The sequence below is a fragment of the Copadichromis virginalis genome, linkage group LG18 (genome assembly GCF_057382275.1).
Source record: "Copadichromis virginalis isolate Kocher_CV1m ecotype Utaka linkage group LG18, C_Virginalis_male_GT1.1, whole genome shotgun sequence".
NCBI lineage: Eukaryota > Metazoa > Chordata > Actinopteri > Cichliformes > Cichlidae > Copadichromis > Copadichromis virginalis.
This window is the reverse complement of record NC_140635.1, coordinates 604,606-622,631: the sequence shown is the minus strand read 5'-3', so window position 1 is coordinate 622,631 and position 18,026 is coordinate 604,606. Positions and strand designations below refer to the sequence as shown.

The 18,026-nt window shown below is 53.0% G+C and overlaps 2 protein-coding genes across 6 annotated transcripts; one reads left to right on the top strand and one right to left on the bottom strand.

Moving 5' to 3' along the window:
* Positions 1-6: 6 nt before the first annotated feature.
* fastk (Fas-activated serine/threonine kinase) lies at positions 7-9,863 on the bottom strand. 4 transcript variants are annotated; one of them, XM_085440478.1, is made up of 11 exons: positions 9,751-9,863; positions 6,086-6,887; positions 5,699-6,005; positions 5,407-5,594; positions 5,140-5,288; positions 4,848-5,064; positions 3,914-4,073; positions 3,638-3,729; positions 2,469-3,156; positions 2,278-2,392; positions 7-707 (listed from the first exon to the last, which is right to left on the bottom strand). In XM_085440478.1, the coding sequence occupies exons 1-11, from the start codon at positions 9,751-9,753 to the stop codon at positions 621-623; spliced, it is 2,808 nt and encodes a 935-aa protein (XP_085296604.1). In that variant the 5' UTR covers positions 9,754-9,863; the 3' UTR covers positions 7-620. The 4 variants fall into 4 exon arrangements, with proteins under 4 accessions (XP_085296604.1, XP_085296607.1, XP_085296606.1 ...); XM_085440481.1 differs by lacking the exon at positions 9,751-9,863 and adding an exon at positions 8,245-9,120; XM_085440480.1 differs by lacking the exon at positions 9,751-9,863 and adding an exon at positions 8,338-9,120.
* afg3l2 (AFG3-like AAA ATPase 2) lies at positions 9,399-17,433 on the top strand. 2 transcript variants are annotated; one of them, XM_085440483.1, is made up of 17 exons: positions 9,399-9,614; positions 10,734-10,830; positions 11,023-11,091; positions 12,611-12,744; positions 12,820-12,972; positions 13,293-13,367; positions 13,450-13,571; positions 13,645-13,918; positions 14,056-14,193; positions 14,311-14,464; positions 14,535-14,642; positions 14,729-14,854; positions 14,941-15,051; positions 15,130-15,245; positions 15,341-15,541; positions 16,533-16,727; positions 16,873-17,433. In XM_085440483.1, the coding sequence occupies exons 1-17, from the start codon at positions 9,531-9,533 to the stop codon at positions 17,113-17,115; spliced, it is 2,400 nt and encodes a 799-aa protein (XP_085296609.1). In that variant the 5' UTR covers positions 9,399-9,530; the 3' UTR covers positions 17,116-17,433. The 2 variants fall into 2 exon arrangements, with proteins under 2 accessions (XP_085296609.1, XP_085296608.1); XM_085440482.1 differs by having other exon boundaries at positions 13,447-13,571.
* Positions 17,434-18,026: the final 593 nt, after the last annotated feature.

Below are 18,026 nucleotides of genomic sequence, written 5' to 3'. Positions count from 1 at the left end.
ACCCCGTCAGTCAGTGAGGACACAGTTTGCGTTCATCTCAGCTTTAATAGATTTATAGAATATAAACAAACATCTGTCAATCACCTCACACACAAATAAATAATCTGACCTTTGACCCAAACACTAAGCACTGTCCTTCAGACCTTTGGCACACTACAGTTCCCATCATCCCCTGCTCTGTGACCCCCACCCCCCACTTATAAAACAGTCCCACACATGCATCACTGTTGCCATAGTTGCCACACCTTATAAAAGGGACTGCCCTCCCCATCCAGGAAAAAAAACGAGTGAGATCATCCGCAGGGCGACCAATGAGGTCTCAGAACAACAGTCCCATTGTCCTCAGTGCTGATAGTCACATGATCACAGATGCCCCCCCAGGTGAGACGCGCCTGTGTTAGAGACTGCCCAGAAAACAGCAGCATCCTGTCAGCTGATCAATAATCGATCTGATGGTGTTTGTATTGATTAACTGACCTGTTTATTGATAAGGAATCAGTTCTTAAACGCTATGAAAAATGAACAGTTTGGTTGGAACTCCTTCTTGTGCAGCTCCAACGGGACGTCACCAGGTAACCATGACCTCTGACATCAGACAGGACGCACGCTCTGTCAGGACGTCATAGCGTGACGTCCAGCAGCTTCTTGTGCAGGTACTGCTTCACCTCCTCGATGCCATTCAGCTTCTCCAGCTCGTGGTACGGCAGCTGAAGAGACAGGAAACAGCACGTCACATGACCGTGATGGGAGGAGCTTACGGAACAAGCATTAAACCCTATCACATTTACAAAAACAGATGTTTTATCTCAGGAAACCAGAAGTTTAAACCAACCAATCACAGCAGCTCAAACTATCTGGCCTGATGTTATTTGGCGGCAGTGGGCAGGGCCAAATGAAGTTTCTGAAGTTTAATGGCGTTAGCCAGCTAGATGAGCCCGCTTTGACTGAGGGATTGATGGCGTCCAAACGGTCAGCTGGTCTGTCTCTTTGGACACGAGTGAGCCGTGAGGTTTGCGTGGTTACTGAAGCTGGACCAGCTGCTACGTGCTGGTTAGCTGCAGAGCTATAGGTAACGCCCCCATCTAAACAAAACGACGACACAAAGGCCGAGCTGCAGCTTTATTTACATAAAGTCGTTCACAATGAATCCTTCAGTCATTTTTGTTTTAAACAGCTGTTTGTAACGTTTGTCACCGCGCTGCTTCACTCGTCTGCAGCACGTCTTCAAACGAGCAACAAGTTAAACAAACGTGAATTTGAAATCCAGAAACTTGTGAACAGAGATGGAAAATATATCATTTAGTTTAATACTGTTCAGTCTTATTGGCTGCGGCGGGGTGTGGTCAGCGGCGCGGCTGAGGCGGACACACCTGAGCAGCATCCCCACTCACGCTTCGCCGGCTTAAAACAGAATAAACTGGGTCCTGTGGTTGATGTGTTTACGCGCGCAAATCGACAGCTGCAATAAAGAAGCGTACTGAAGACGTGGCAGGTCTGTCGTGCGTCGTTTACAGTGGTGCCCAAACGCACGACTGGGGCACAACAGACCCGCCCACATGTTTTCTTCTTTATTGCAGCAGTTGACTCACGCGGTTGTTTCAGTGTGAGCAGGTTCTTTATCAGGACTTTGGTTCGGGGAAGCCATGGGGGACTGTCATCAGGTAAAGTGGACAGAATCACAGCACACCGTGATACTGTGTGTGGTGACGTATCCACACTGAGTCACGGGCAAATGCAAACAGCCTGATGGCAGGCAGCCGCTCTGTGGACAGTCTCAGAGACTTATCGAACGTTTGCAGATCATTTCTGATTATAAACCATTGCAGCGCAAACTTGTCCGCGTTATTTCCCACAGAGCAGGAAGCCAACTAAGACAAGACACAGCTTCATTAGTCCCACACGTGAGAAACCTTTTGGTCAAGAGCAGCAAAAACTGGACTCCATATAATCAGACCCACGGCAGACCGATATCCGACTGACAGGCTAATCTCAGACAGACTGACAGCAGACCGGCGGCGGGCTTCAGTGACGGCGTTGGTATGTTTGATCGATCATTCTGGAGCCAAACACTGCTGTGACAGAACTTCGTGTGTCCGGATAAAACAGGCACTGATACTTCAGCTCTGATCTCCTTCAGTCAGCAGTTGAAAGGTGCTAAATGTGGCTAATCAACAGTCAGTGGACAATAACATTAACGTCGTCAGGTGTTGGAGCCTATATCTTTTCTCTCTGTAATTGTTTCTTTAACATCACTGCTTGATGGCAAAACCGACTCACCTGCAGGATGACATATCCCAGCAACCTCAGGTGGCGGTCTCTCATGGCACGGGAGCCCACCAGGACCTCAGAGTTGTGGCAGTAGTGCCACTTATCATTGACGGACATGATGACCCTGCAGAGAGCACAGCAGGGTGGCGTTAGTGGCGGCAGGCGCTACTAATTCTGCACAGGCTCAGAGTTTGACTTACCTCCGGATCTGCCTCTGGTCTGCGGGGAGGCCGTCGGGGTCTGGCTGCTCAGGGGGGTGGAGCGGCGGTGGCGACAGGGGCGGTCTGTCAGCCCCCTCGGCGTACGTCACTCCTTTGTAGAATCCCCCAAGCTCGTGGTCCGGCCTCGGGGCTCCCGTGCCACCCTCGTCTTCCAGGATCTTCCCAATGGAAAACTGGAACAGAGAGTCCGGGGCACTGGCCCCCGCGGGCGGCTGGGTGGTGGGCGGAGCCAGGCCGTCCGAGGGCGGGCTGCTGAGGGTGGAGCTATCCTGACTCTCCAGCGAGTGCTCTTTGGCCAGGCTTGAGTAGTACTCCCCCGCCGGGACGTAGTACGGCCCGTAGTTCACCGTGCTGCCATTGGTCCCCGCCTGTGGGTGGCCCGGGTGGGGCGCGGTGCCCGGCGTGCCGCGGATGTGATGGGGCAGGAAGGCCCGCGGCTCCATTGCCCCGACCATCCCCTCACCAACCTGACACGAGTGCTCGGCGCCCTCCTCCATCGCCACGAACGGAGAGAACTTCTGGAAGTCAGAGGTAACTGCGGCAACCGCTGCATCAGCAGGCTTAGACGCCACAACAACACAGGACGGAGGAACGACAGTCAGAGAGAGGCCGGCTCCAGTGCGGATGGGAAGAACCCGCCCGGAAGTGTCCATCCACAACAGGAAGTCTGGAGAGAAGAGTAATCACATTACAGGTAGCAACACAACAGTAACATGCAGGGGCAGCTGACGGCTCCGGCCCTCTGTGACCCAGCTCCTAACACACACACACACATGCGTTTGACCTTTGAACTACGTACGCATGTGAAGGCTGCTTGTCCAAAATGTAACTTTCTGTTTAAGCAACAGGAAGTAGACCACAGCTGAAGGTCAGCGGCGTCTAATGAAACATTTTAACTTTTGCCAACAGCATCAGAAATACGGGAGGAGCATCTCAGTTACTTTGAAAGGAAGTAGCTCTGTAATTGGCTGATCAAGCAGAACACATGTGGGTGGAGCATGAGTGAAGCCAGGCCGAACCAAACCAACCAGCCAAACACTGCACGATGATCGCCATGTTTTTCAGCTGAGCCAGCCCCCCCATATGTTTTAAAATCGTTGGAGCTCCAAATATCCAGGTGAGAGGTTGTGTGCGCAGGTGTGTCCCACCTGTGTAGTATCCCGGGGGGAGGACCTCATCCTGTTTGTAGTTATGTTCTCCAACCAGCTGCCGCAGAGCCTCAGCCACCAGACCTTTATAACTGACAGAGAACAGACCAATCAGAGCTCAGCTGCTGTCTGGTATTCTGGTCGCTTTGGTGTTGAGCACACCTGTCGGTGCTTTCTAATCCTGATGAGTTTGAGCTGAACTGACCTCGGCCTGGTGAGGTGGACGCTAACAGACTCTGTTTACACCAACCAAGAGGGTCAGTGTGCAGGTGTTACCTGTACTTGCGGTTGACCTCGTCAGCCGTGAGGGCGTGGTCAAACATCAGAACCTTGTGTGCGTCCTGCAGTCGCGGCCCTGTGTAGTCGCGGTACTCCAGCTCGACAGCGGCGTCCAACAGAGACAAGTATCGCCTGACGATGAGAGCATAGGGGCTGTCTGCGGGGAAAGCAGCACACTGGTCACACTGGCTAACCTGGTACTGGTAATCAGTCAATGGCTAGAACAGGATCAATATTATGAGTCGCAAACCAGTCACAGTGGACGGTGTAACCAGTCGATAGGGAATCGACCAGTAGTCCAGGTCCTTGGACTCATTAGTCCTCCTGCCTATTGGTTCTTGCACTCTCACTACAATCAGCTGATTTTAGATAGATATAATTTTTTATTTCGAACATGCAAATATAATTGAAATAACAACAGAAAAAACAAAACTTAAAAATCATCAAGTTTTCATGTATACAGCATGCTAACGCTAAGCTAGTCGGACAGCATGCTAACGCTAAGCTAGTCGGACAGCATGCTAACTCAGAGTGACGTTAAAGCTGAGTGTATGCAGACTCCATCCCAGCAGCCAGAGCCTGAACTTCAGCAGTCAGGCTGCAGCCTTTACCTGTTCATGTTTCTACAGTAGAATCACCATGACAACCGTTTTAAAGCCTCTTTTTGTGCGGGTGTCCTCAGCAGGATAGAGTTTGTGTTGTTTGTGTAGCCTCAGGTTTACGTTGTTAAATAAGGATGATGATGGTGTGTTTCAGATCATTTTACAGAGAAACATCAAAGTAACGTAACGAGTAGGATAACGAACGCCGTTATCCTGGAACTAACTAAGTAACATGCTGCATTACTTTTAGGAAAAGTGTTATCTGAGTAATAACTTTTTAAATATTCCCATCCCGACCGGTCAGTTGGGTTCATGTTGGCCGTACTCACTGGTGACGTTGCTGATAAAGGCGGAGGAGAAGACCCGGTGGAGGACCAGGCCGGGGAAATGTCCGAGCTGGAACAGAGACATGAGGATGTTGACCGTGGCGAGCGGCGAGCTGAGCGCCTTCAGCTCCACCACCTCTTCCAGCCGGGAGAAGAACTGCTGCTCATTGGAAGGACGGTAGCTCATCCGGCTGAACGGGAACACGAGCTTCTGGATCACCTGAGGACACACACAAACACACCTGCAGTCCTGTGCGCCGCTCTCAAGGTCACGTGACCACCAGACCGGCCTCACCTTACTGTCCAGATATTCCGCCTTCTTCACCAGAAATTCGGCGATGGTGTCGAGCAGGCGGGTTTCTCTCAGCCGATGGCGGGCGATGTATTTGGCGATCAGCGCCATCGTGTAGGGCGTGATGCTGTCCACCTTCTTTGGTAACTCCTCTGTTGGAGAGAAACATGTTACTAGTTAAGGTGAGTCAGCAGAGGCGGAGTCACCTGAACAGCTGAGACAGCAATGGCCACGTGTTCGATGGCGAGGGATGAGGGTGAAGCGACCCACCTGCCAGGCTGCTGATGAACCTCTCCTGTCTGTTCTGGTAGAACAGGTGAGAGCTGAAGATCAGCTCCAGACTCTTGTTACTCGCCTCACGGGCGCACGCTGCCAGCATCTCGTCCAGCAGCGCCATCTCCTGGTCTCGAACGCCGCTCACACTCGCCAGCGTGTGTTTGACCAGACGCAGGATCTTCCTGAGGACAGACGCACACGTGCAGTTAACCGCTGCCACGGCGCCAACATCGCAAACCTCAGCACGGGTACCAGAAACAACAACCCAGGTAACGCGCGTTCTCACCTGTTGGCGACCAGCTGTTCAGGGTTAGGCGTGCCGTTGTTAGCGCCGGCGGCTTCCTGCGGTTGCATTGACCGCCATTTGAGCCTGTAGTAGGAGAGCAGCAGGAAGAGCGTCTGCGGGTGGCGCTCTCGCTCCAGGTTTTTCTCTAGGCCGGCCAGGCAGGCCTCCGTGAGCGGGTGCTGGCTGCCCGGGTGGAGCTTCATGCTGGAGCTGAACACCATCGACACGTCCTTCTGGTTGAACTGGTTCAGCCGGGCCTGAGACTCCACCTCCAGAACCTGCACCACCTCAGAGTCGCTGGGCAGACCTGTGAGGGGTCAGATAAAGGTGAGTGGCGTCGCTGCGGGTGATAGCGGGCGTGTGTCTGAGCGTCACGCAGCGACTCACCGAGCGCGGCGACGGCGTACAAGCAGTTCACGATGCTGAAGTTGTCGAACTTGGCGCAGTCGCTGACGATGGCGTTGCAGAGCGTCCGGAAGTCCTGATGCTCCAGGATCTGTCGGGCATCGCCCTCCACTCCGGAGGCCTCGCTGTCGGTCTCACTGCTGCTGGCGCGGACGGGGGGCGTGGCCTGCAGCAGCTGTCCGATCTTCTGGAGGGCGACGGGGTAGTGGTTGTGGGAGATCTTGGCGGGGTTCTGGGTGACCCAGCGCAGCACCTCGTCGGGCCGCCGTGAGCGCTCGATCAGCCGCTTCATGGTGAAGAACGTGTCGTAGCTCATCTTCTCGTGGATGAAGTTCCACGTCTTCTTCTTGCTATTGGCAGCGCCTCCTGCGGGCCCGCCACCCCCGTATGCGTGGAAGGCGCCGTGGTGCTGGAAATGGGGGGGCAGCGGGGGTGCAGCCAGGTGATGGGGCTGCGGGTGGTAGTGGAATTGTGCTCCTCGGTGGGCGTCGGGGCGACCCTGGTACAATGGGAAGGCAGGGGGAGGTGGGGCTGCATGGGGGTGAGGCACCTCGAGCACAGATAGTCCTGGCCTCCGCCCCTGTTTTACCCCGCCCCCTCCACCACCCCCTCCTCCTCCCCCCGCAGTGCCATACAGGCGGGCGGCATACATGGCGACAGACTGAGCAGCAGGGCGGGGGAGGCAGGGAGGGAGGTGGCGAGCTCGGCTCAGGAGGCGCCACCCAGTGGACAAACGCAGCATAGTCCAACAGCCAGACCGCCTGCAGACATCGGCGCAGCGCACCTGCAGAGACACACAGGTACAAATAAGCAGCAGGTCGCGCCTGATGGGCGGAGCAAATTCTGACAGATCCTAAAAATGCACATTCTGTCCTAACAAGGCCCCTCCCCGCATCAGGCAGGTCCAACCCTAAAGTTGCATCATAGGTGAAGCTGCATGAACAAAGAGAGTCTCTTCCTGTCTGACAACTGCTCTATGCCCCGCCCCACTGCACCATGTATACCCCTAATCCTGGTTACATCAACATCTGACAAGCACATCTCATCAGATGCGAGAAGCAGGATTTCAGGCTGAGCAAAGCGAGGCATTCACTGCCTGCCTGCAGAGAGTTCTGCAGTCAGATGGGGGCAGTGTTCGAAGTCTCAGCTACAGCCGCTCTGCTCATGCTGTTGTTAGTCCGTGAGTTCTAACACCCAAAGAGCTGAAGTGAACCCGAGTGTTAAAAACAATAACTTTTATTTTTGATCTCCCGCTCCACGCCATCGTTCCCTGCTCTCTTCCAGCTCACTTGTCACCCGAACGTTCAGCAGTCGTACATGCTATCCATTTCCAGCGTGTTAAAGCCAATAAACCACCCAGCTCTTGTCAGGAGACCCAGGGTTACCGGTGTGTGTGTGAGCATGACGGGGCACACCTGTCACGTGTGTGTGAACGTGCACAAACCGCCGGTTTGAAACCACATTTGGCGTCTTTCAGATCTAAGCTGAGGAAATGGTGAGCTTGTAGCTGCTGACTGTCACCACCAGGTGGCATCTTTTCACTCCCTCTCTCTCTCACACACACAGGACCACACAACCATTTAGTATATTGTGTATTTGTTGGCATGCAGACCTGATGTGAAAATCGTGTTACTGTCCTACAGTAACACTCACCTGTCCAGGTAACGTCTGAGTGAACACGCTAACTGATTACCACTAGGTGCTCTCATCACACCCACACCTGCAGAACAAACACCAAAAATGAACTGAGCATGAGAGACCCTGAACCTGCCCAGCAGGGGCACCTAGTGAACCCTCCCCCGATCACCTGACAGTCAATGAGCTGCTCGCAGACCACGCCCCCTAGCTGTCCTCCTGTCACCTGAAGTCAGGCCCACTTGCTAACATTAGCATTTAACATCCAGCATTGTCCTTTAACCCCAAATCTGCTAAAGTGCCCGTGGGGTCACAACAACGTCACTCGCTACGTCATAAAAATATGATGTCATGCTTTAAATAGCCTTCAGGGATGGAAAGTAGGCTCCTCGGGCTGTGCGCCAGCAGGCTGCCGGACAGCTGGCAAAGCTAGCCGGCTGACCCCGCTGAAAGCCGGAGCTAGCGGCGGATAGCATCAGTTCATCAAACCTGCAGCTGCTGCTTACCAATCCGGGGAGAGCAGGCTAGGTATAAACTAAGTTAAGCTAAGCTAAGCTAAGATACTGTGGCTTCCGTCTGCAGGGCTGTTAGCATGCTACCTTCTACTAGCCGCTGTTAGCCCGCCGGGAAGCGGGGGACTCGCCGGGTTGTACGCAGGTCACGGCGCGCGCTCCCCAACCGATGAGCGCGTGACAGAGCGGGAGAGTTTACCTCATGGCTCAGAAAGGCCGCAGCTACGCTCCTGAAGGTCCTGAGGCCACAGAGAGTGCGGGATCAGCGGGGAGACAGTCCGCGGTCAGCCGCTCCGATCCTCCTCACAGACGGGGACGCCATCCTGCTCTACCCGGCATGCACCTGGAGGAGAGGCCGACAGCGCCCCCAGGAGGCTGTAGCCGGGAGCGGCTCTGTGTGATTTTATTGTTTTTAAATATATTCATGTTGTAACCGCATCAGCTGAAGACGTTTATTGCATGTTAATAATCTATTTCTGTAGGGCGTAGTCCGTGTGCCCAGTAATAAGCGACCCTTAAAAGTGATCCCCCTTGTGTAGCCGGATCACTTAGAGGTCAGAGGTCAGCGCTCCTGCCTGGATTCATGTGTTTGAGTTTCAGTTCGGTGTCTTTTGATCTGCAGCCCTGAGCAGAAATGTGAGCATGAAGGGAGCAGCAGTTTATGATTAATGTTCAGTCACACTGGAAAGCTTGAAATAAAAGAGTTTCTGATTAGGAATCTGACACTAACTCATCAGCATGTTTAACAGGGTTTGACTCGTGTGTGAGTGTCTGGGTGTGTTCAGAATCAGAATACTTATTGATCCCTAGGGGAAATTATTTTTCGTTACAATGCTCCATTATAAACAAACATTAACAGAGACAGACAATACACTAACTACGAATAGCACAATATATAAAGGCATATATATATATACATAAAAGTTACGTATTAATAAATAGCTGAAAAAAAAATGTTGTGTTACAGTTTGTTTAACTGGGAGCTGTTTCATGATCTTTTTGTTTGTTTTTAAGCCATAAAAATATATTTGCGCACGGAAAAATGCAGAAAATATTGAACCCTGCATAGTTGTTGTGGAGATCCTTCTCTATGCTTCTTCTAAAAGGTTGTTTGCGGCTCCTTAGCGGCCGCAGGGGGCGCCAGAGGGCGGAGTCAGCAACAAGGTAGTAGACGAAGAAGAGCTGCAGGTAAACATGTCGGCGCGTTGCTGTCACGGAGCAACTGGGGTGAACTTGAAACGCGTTTAGCTCGGCTCGCATCAGCGTGAGAGAGCCGGAGGATGGCTCACCGCTACCTGCGGCTGTCGGCGGGCTGCCGCGGCCTTTTCCGCCTGCTGCCGCCCTCCGGAGCTCCGGCCAGGCTGGTAGGTGCACGACGGGGCTAACATGCTAAGAGGCTAATCCCGCAGTCCGGAGCCCAGAGCCAGCGGGAGGCCGAACTCTGGGCTGAGGCTGCGCGAAGGCCGCGGGACCCGCAGGGGCAGCTGGCTGCAAGCTTACCATAAACAAACAGGAAGTGCACTGATACCAGCTACAGACAGGTGTACAATGTACACCTGCGTTAAAGTGGCGGTTCACTTCTTATCTCTTCATCTCCATGGTAACTGATGCTGGAGAAGTTAAAGGATATGACATCAGTAACCCCTGACCAATGGGGAATAGTCCTGGATCCCTCGGATCTTTGTAAGCGGACAGTAGTCGAGGCAGAACACCTGCACAGGTACAACCGCCTGAGACATAGACTGAGAAAACGCCTACGGCAACTCAGACTCACACAACTAACCAATCAGGTGACTGTGTGAATATTCGCATAACAATGTAAGCGGTGACTACGAACACTCTGAGCTGAGGAGTATCAGCTGCCTCCAAAGAGCTTTGGGCTCCATCACAGTCACCATGGTTACTACACCTGTAGTGTCTCAGGAGACCTGATTATGATGGCGTTCATTAGGTGTTGGCTTTAACTTCCTGTGTTGTGTACAGGCAGCCAATGGAGCTGCTTGGCACTCCGATTCGTCGCTACAGAAGCTGCTGTTTATGGAGTCATACCTGGGAACAGCAGCCTGAAGCAGGATGAGTGTTTTTGATGTGTTTCAAAGTAATGTTCTCTGAACAGTCATTAAAATCAGCTGACAGGAAGTCTTCTCTTCCTCCATGCAAAGCTCTGCGTAGTCAAAGATGCTGCTCGCTGTGAGGTCATCACTCAGCAAAGAAGCAGCGGGAAATGTTTGTCAGGTTAGCCAACAGAATGTATTAACATCCTGGAGTCCACCAAAGAAACAAAGGTGAACTCAGGTGTGTCAGTTTGAGGCTGTTTTACCTGAAACTGGTGAAACGTGACGCAGGTTAGACCGCCACGCCGCCACATACAGAAGAGAAGGGGTTGCAAACTTCCTGTTAAACTTCAGGCAGACTGATCGAACCATGATGTCAGCGCCTTCAGCACTATGTACTCTGATCTGCTGACCTGTCTGTTCACTCAGGTAACATCTTCAACCACAGCACAGGTGCAGAGTGGGCGGAGCCTGTTGAGTGACCTGCTGGGAGCCTACAGGAGGCTGAGCTCTAAACCTCCAAAAGGTACCGGCTAATCAAATTTAGACCCGCCCTCGTGTGGCCTTCCTGTTCTACGGGGGTGTTGTGATCACTGAGCTGTTTCTATAGCGCCCCCTGCTGAGTTTAATAGGAAGTGGAATGGCTCTGGTAGATCAGCTGTGATGCCCTCATCTGTGTGTGATGTCACTTCCTGTACAATCTGCTTTCTTTCTTCAGGTTTCGAGAAATATTTTCCAGACAGTCAGAAAACGCAGAAACACTCCGAAGCTGAAGCTGCAGCCAAAGGTAGAAACCTGAAATCTACTGACCTTTAATGCTCTCTACTGACCTCTACTGCTCTCTACTGACCTCTGACCTCTACTGCTCTCTACTGACCTCTGACCTCTACTGCTCTCTACTGACCTCTACTGCTCTCTACTGCTCTTTACTGACCTCTACTGCTCTCTACTGACCTCTGCTCTCTACTGACCTCTGCTCTCTACTGAAATCTACTGACCTCTACTGCTCTCTACTGACCTCTACTGCTCTCTACTGACCTCTGCTCTCTACTGACCCCTGACCTCTACTGAAATCTACTGACCTCTACTGCTCTCTACTGACCTCTGACCTCTACTGAAATCTACTGACCTCTACTGCTCTCTACTGCTCTCTACTGACCTCTCCTGCTCTCTACTGACCTCTCCTGCTCTCTACTGACCTCTACTGACCTCTACTGACCTCTACTGCTCTCTACTGCTCTTTACTGACCTCTACTGCTCTCTACTGACCTCTGACCTCTACTGCTCTCTACTGACCTCTACTGCTCTCTACTGACCCCTGACCTCTACTGAAATCTACTGACCTCTACGGCTCTCTACTGACCTCTGACCTCTACTGCTCTCTACTGACCTCTACTGCTCTCTACTGACCTCTACTGCTCTTTACTGACCTCTGCTGCTCTCTACTGACCCCTGACCTCTACTGAAATCTACTGACCTCTACTGCTCTCTACTGACCTCTCCTGCTCTCTACTGACCTCTCCTGCTCTTTACTGACCTCTGCTGCTCTCTACTGACCCCTGACCTCTACTGAAATCTACTGACCTCTACTGCTCTCTACTGACCTCTGACCTCTACTGCTCTCTACTGACCTCTACTGCTCTTTACTGACCTCTACTGCTCTCTACTGACCTCTCCTGCTCTTTACTGACCTCTGCTGCTCTCTACTGACCCCTGACCTCTACTGAAATCTACTGACCTCTACTGCTCTCTACTGACCTCTCCTGCTCTCTACTGACCTCTCCTGCTCTTTACTGACCTCTGCTGCTCTCTACTGACCCCTGACCTCTACTGAAATCTACTGACCTCTACTGCTCTCTACTGACCTCTGACCTCTACTGCTCTCTACTGACCTCTACTGCTCTTTACTGACCTCTACTGCTCTCTACTGACCTCTACTGCTCTCTACCGACCTCTGACCTCTACTGCTCTCTACTGACCTCTCCTGCTCTTTACTGACCTCTACTGAAATCTACTGACCTCTCCTGCTCTCTGCTGCTCTTTACTGACCTCTCCTGCTCTTTACTGACCTCTACTGAAATCTACTGACCTCTACTGCTCTCTGCTGACCTCGACTGACCTCTACTGCCCTTTACTGTAACCCTAACTATATGCTTTAGCAAAAAGGAAAGTTTGAATCTTAAAAGTAGAGATGGTGTCTGCCTGCTGAATGTCTCTCTGTTCTTGTTCACCCGACGCTCCGTCAGGTGGATGTTTTGATGTTTGTTGCTGTTTGAGTCCCAGATTTTTATTTTTATTTTTCTCAGAATCCAAACCCGCTAACTCACAGAGAGCATCGGGGAGGTCAACGGGAGGAGGGGGGGGAGCAGGTGGCAGCAGCGGCGGGGGAAAGCGAGGAGGTCGTAAGGATGAGTCACACTGGTACAGCCGTCTGCAGAAGGTCATTCTCTCCTCCTGTCACCTCTTACCTGTCCAGGTGTAAGTGAGCTCTGGTCTCAGCTGTTGTCTGTTTCAGGGGGAGGTGCCCTGGGACGATAGGGAATTCCGGATGTACTTCCTGAGCGGGGTGGCGTTCTGGACCACCGTCACTTACTACTTCTTCCTGAGGGACGGAGGACGCGAGGTCACCTGGAAAGACTTTGTCAACAACTACCTGTCCAAAGGCGTGGTGAGGACGGCCGCTGGGCCTCTTAGTTCACGATGATGTCGTCAGACGCTCTGAAAGTAAAGTGGTCGTGTCTCTGCGGCAGGTGAAATGCAGCCATTTTTTGAATAGTTGCACGTTCCCATGGAGTAATGGGGCAGGAACACCAGGGGGCGCTGGTGTGACTGTCCCGTAACTCCACTTCCTGAATGAACTCTGTCACGCAGACATGAAAAACCAATCAGGTCAAAGCTGGTTACAGTGGTTCCTCAAACCAAGTTTAAAACGTTTGGACTTGATGATGTACAAACAGGAAGCTGACCGCTGCTGTGCATCTTCGGCAGGTGGATCGGTTGGAGGTGGTGAACAAGCGCTACGTGAAGGTGGTTTTCTCTGCGGGGAAGACGCCGGCGGACGGGGTGAGTGTGTTTCTGTCTGCAGAGCAGCGTTCTAGGCGCCGCGCTCGGTTCTGAGCGGGTTCTCGTGTGTGTCTCGCAGCAGTACGTCTGGTTCAACATCGGCAGCGTGGACACGTTTGAGAGGAACCTGGAGACGGCGCAGTACGAGCTCGGCATCGAGGGCGAGAACAGGCTGCCCGTGGTCTACTCCACCGAGAGCGACGGGTACGAGCACGACCTCCGGCCTCAGCTCCACCTCAGGCCTACACCTCTAACCACGCCTGTCTCCCTCTTCCAGCACGTTCCTACTGAGCATGCTCCCCACCGTGCTCATCATTGGCTTCCTACTCTTCATGCTGCGGCGAGGACCGGCAGGGGCGGGACGTCCTGGCCGGGGGATGGGCGGGCTGTTCAGCGTCAGCGAGACAACGGCGAAGATTCTGAAAGACGAAATCGACGTGAAGTTCAAAGACGTGGCGGGCTGCGAGGAGGCCAAGCTGGAGATCATGGAGTTCGTGAACTTCCTGAAGAACCCCAAACAGTACCAGGACCTCGGCGCCAAGATCCCCAAGGTGAGAGTCGAAGGGGGCGGGGTTATGACACAGGTCAGATGGTCAGTGCCACCATTCAGCCAAAGATAAAACTGTGAGGTGTGGGCGGGGCCTGTAGGGTCACCACTGATGGCGTTTATGTTGATGTCTGTGAGCAGGGCGCCATCTTGACCGGTCCTCCTGGCACTGGAAAAACGCTTCTCGCCAAAGCAACGGCGGGCGAGGCAAACGTGCCCTTCATCACCGTCAACGGCTCCGAGTTCCTGGAGATGTTTGTGGGCGTCGGCCCCGCCAGGGTGAGTGTGTTTTACTAACTGTGGTTACCTCACTTCCTGTTTGCCAACGTGTTCAAAATCACGTGGCTCTGTTGGGGGAGGAGTCTGGCATTGGAGCTGATGTCATTTCCTTCCCAGGTGAGAGATCTCTTCGTCATGGCGAGGAAGAACGCCCCCTGCATCCTCTTCATTGACGAGATCGACGCTGTGGGGCGCAAAAGGGGGCGGGGCAACTTTGGCGGTCAGAGTGAGCAGGAGAACACGCTGAACCAGCTGCTGGTAGAGATGGACGGTGGGTGGAGCTAAACTCAGCTTTGTAATGATGAAGACATGGCAATAGCTCACTGCTTTCTGCGCCGCAGGCTTCAACACCGCCACCAACGTGGTCGTCCTGGCGGGAACCAACAGACCCGACATCCTGGACCCGGCGCTGATGAGACCCGGCCGCTTCGACAGGCAGATCTACATCGGTGAGTCAGAGCGCCAGGCGAGCCGTGTACATCTTCCATATGAGCTCGTGTGAGGTCACAGTCAGGTGATATCCTTCTCCTCTAAGGCCCTCCTGACATCAAAGGTCGGGCGTCCATCTTTAAAGTCCACCTGCGGCCTCTGAAGCTCGAGCCTGACATGGACAAAGACTCTCTGGCCAGGAAGATGGCCGCCCTCACACCTGGATTTTCAGGTAAGCGCTGCTGAATGTCGTTTCAGACTTTGTGCACCTGCTTGGTCCAAGACACACCTTTGTCCTCCCCGCTCTCCTCCAATCAGGTGCCGACATCGCCAACGTTTGTAACGAGGCGGCTCTGATTGCCGCTCGCCACCTTTCAGACGCTATCAGCCAGAAGCACTTCGAGCAGGCCATCGAGAGGGTCATCGGAGGTGAGTGCGAGAGTTCGAATGTTGGAGCGTGGCGTTGGCTGCAGGGTGATTTCATACAGCGTCTCTTCCCGTCTGAAGGCCTGGAGAAAAAGACTCAGGTCCTGCAGCCCGAGGAGAAGAAGACGGTGGCGTATCATGAGGCCGGGCACGCCGTAGCCGGATGGTTCCTGGAGCATGCCGATCCGCTGCTGAAGGTGACTCGATCGCCGCGGTGCTGTAGCTGCACAATTGAGTGAAATTTGAATGGGGGCTGGTGCAGACTCATCAGTTTGTGTTGTGACCTGCACAGGTGTCCATCATCCCCAGAGGGAAGGGTCTGGGCTACGCGCAGTACCTGCCCAAAGAGCAGTACCTGTACACGAAGGAGCAGCTGCTGGACCGCATGTGCATGACTCTGGGGGGCCGAGTCTCGGAGGAGATCTTCTTCGGCCGGATCACCACGGGCGCTCAGGACGACCTGCGAAAGGTGACGCAAAGCGCCTACGCCCAGGTGAGCCGTCAATACGGGTGTTTTCTCTTTGCACACCGCCGACGCCATCATCGGAGTGATTAGTACCGTTCTTCTTCATCAGCTGTTTATTTTGAGGGGCTTCTCTGTTTGGGGCTTTCATGTTAAAAGCACAGCAGCAGAGAGCTCTGATCCACGGCAGCTCTGATCCACGGCGCCTCCAGAAGTCTTAAAGCTCTGTGTAGTTTGGGCCGAGTGCATGAATCAGAATGAGCCTCTCAGGTTTAACTTTAGAAACACCTGAGAAAGAGTCGCCAGCATTTGGATCCACAGTTTAGCCGTAAGCCAGAGTCTTGAAGTTCAATCATCTGGACGTTTCATCATCATCAGGTGACTCCGTCAGTCTCAGCTGAATGCAGGTTTCAACCTTATAAACAGGACATCTGCACAACGCCTGACTGCAGCACCACTGATGGAACAATGGGCATTTACATGACGTGTGAGGGGGCCTAATCTGTCACCATGCTACAATGCTGTGATTGCAGCCATTCCCCGGCTCTCTGTGGACGCCACTCATGGACATTGATCAGTGGCTGTTGATGAGTGGTCGTGACAGTTTGCATATTAATGATCATAAACTGACCTGACAGCCCATTGGTCGTCAGGTGTCGGTCTTTGTGCAGATGTCCAATAAGACTGCAACCTGCAGTCAGCTGAGACTGAAGGAGTCACCCGATGAAGACGATACCTTCAAATGAACAGAATCAACCTATTTCCAGAGGCTTAACAGCCTCAGGCTGTGTGAGGCAGGTGTGATACCTGAGAGGTGTTGCAGGTGTTAGCCTTCACTGTAAGTCTCAGGATGACGTTCGAACGAGAACCTTTAAAGCCGAGTTCGGGGGGAGACGTGAACCTCGAAGCTTTGGCTCTTTGATGAGCTCCAGTCGTGTTTTTGTTAGTGCAGGTTTTGGAAATGAAGTTGTTCCTGTGGGGGTTCTGCTCGGTCTGACCTCCTCCTTGTGTTCTCCTGCAGATCGTTCAGTTTGGGATGAACCCGAAGGTGGGCCAGGTGTCCTTCGACCTGCCGCGCCAGGGCGAGATGGTTCTGGAGAAGCCGTACAGCGAGGCCACGGCCCGCCTCATCGATACCGAGGTCAGAACCCTGATCAGCGAAGCGTACCAGAGAACACAGCAACTCCTCAACGACAAGAAGGCCGAGGTGGAGAAGGTAGGCTCAGCTGTGTTCTACGTGCCTCAGAAAGCCACTGAGTCACGAGGCTCTGGGCGGTTCTGGTTCAGTTCTGCGGAGCAGGGTCCTGCGTGCTTCTGCCCGTGATCATTCTGTGCTCACCTGTCCTCTGTGGCGTTGGCAGGTGGCGCAGCGGCTACTGGAGAAGGAGGTTCTGGATAAGAACGACATGGTGGAGCTGCTCGGCAAACGGCCCTTCGCTGAGAAGTCGACTTATGAGGAGTTCGTGGAAGGAACCGGCGGCGAGGACGAAGACACGACGCTGCCCGAGGGTCTGAAGGACTGGAACCAGGAGAGGAGGCCGGAGCGGGAGGAGACCCCGGACGAGCAGGTGGCCCGGCAGATCTCCGGAGGAATGCCCTTCTAGAAGTTCCTCCGGGTTCTGTCCTCCTGCCGGAGAGCCTTCTGAGGCCTCCTGATGAACTTCAGCAGGGCCAGGGTGGAACCTGAAGACCTAAAGAACGTTTCCTGTGTAGAACATCGCGTATTTATTGATCCGAGACTATCGACGGCGTTCTGCTCCATCCATGAAATCACTCATCATCACCATGGTAACGTGCTGCTGGAGGCTGCTCAGAGATGAGATATTGATTAGTTGTTGCTAGCATGCTGTTTCATAATGGAATAAATGTGTAAATGTGTTTGACATGTTTAAATAAAGTCAGAGAAACTGATCGATCACCAATCACCGCTCCGTGTGATCAATAACACACACACTTCCTGTAAACACACACAGAGGAGGTAAACGAGACTGAACTGTGTGTGCACAGAGGAACCAGGTGAGGATGGGAGCAGTGTTCTCCCCCTGGTGGGACGTGCTGTAAGAATATGAGAGTACAGTCTTCATGTAGGCCTGGCTGGTAATCTGGTGGATTATGCAGCGCGATGTCTGGAAGCAGTGCTGCTGCGCACCGTTTCACTAACTGAGAGGAGGGTCCAAGCCCCTCTAAACGCGAGGCTTGGTATGTCCTGGACCTGAGAGCAACGCTACACACTTCAGGCTCAAAGTTACTCGCCGAGTGGAAAAGAGCCTTCATGGTCAAACGGCGAGTTGGTGATGCTGAGTATGAGGTGGTGCGGACAGGACGTCTTTAACAAAGTAACAATGTGATCAAAGCTTTGATAGTAGAGCTAAATGTTTCCAAAGAAACGTGACATTTAAAGGATGGCTGGTTTGTACGAAGCAGAGCGCATCCTGCCTTTTTATTACACAGTGTGTCCAACTTCTGTTTAGCAGTACTGGTTTTATTTAGCATAGCCCTATCCTTGTGCCCGAGG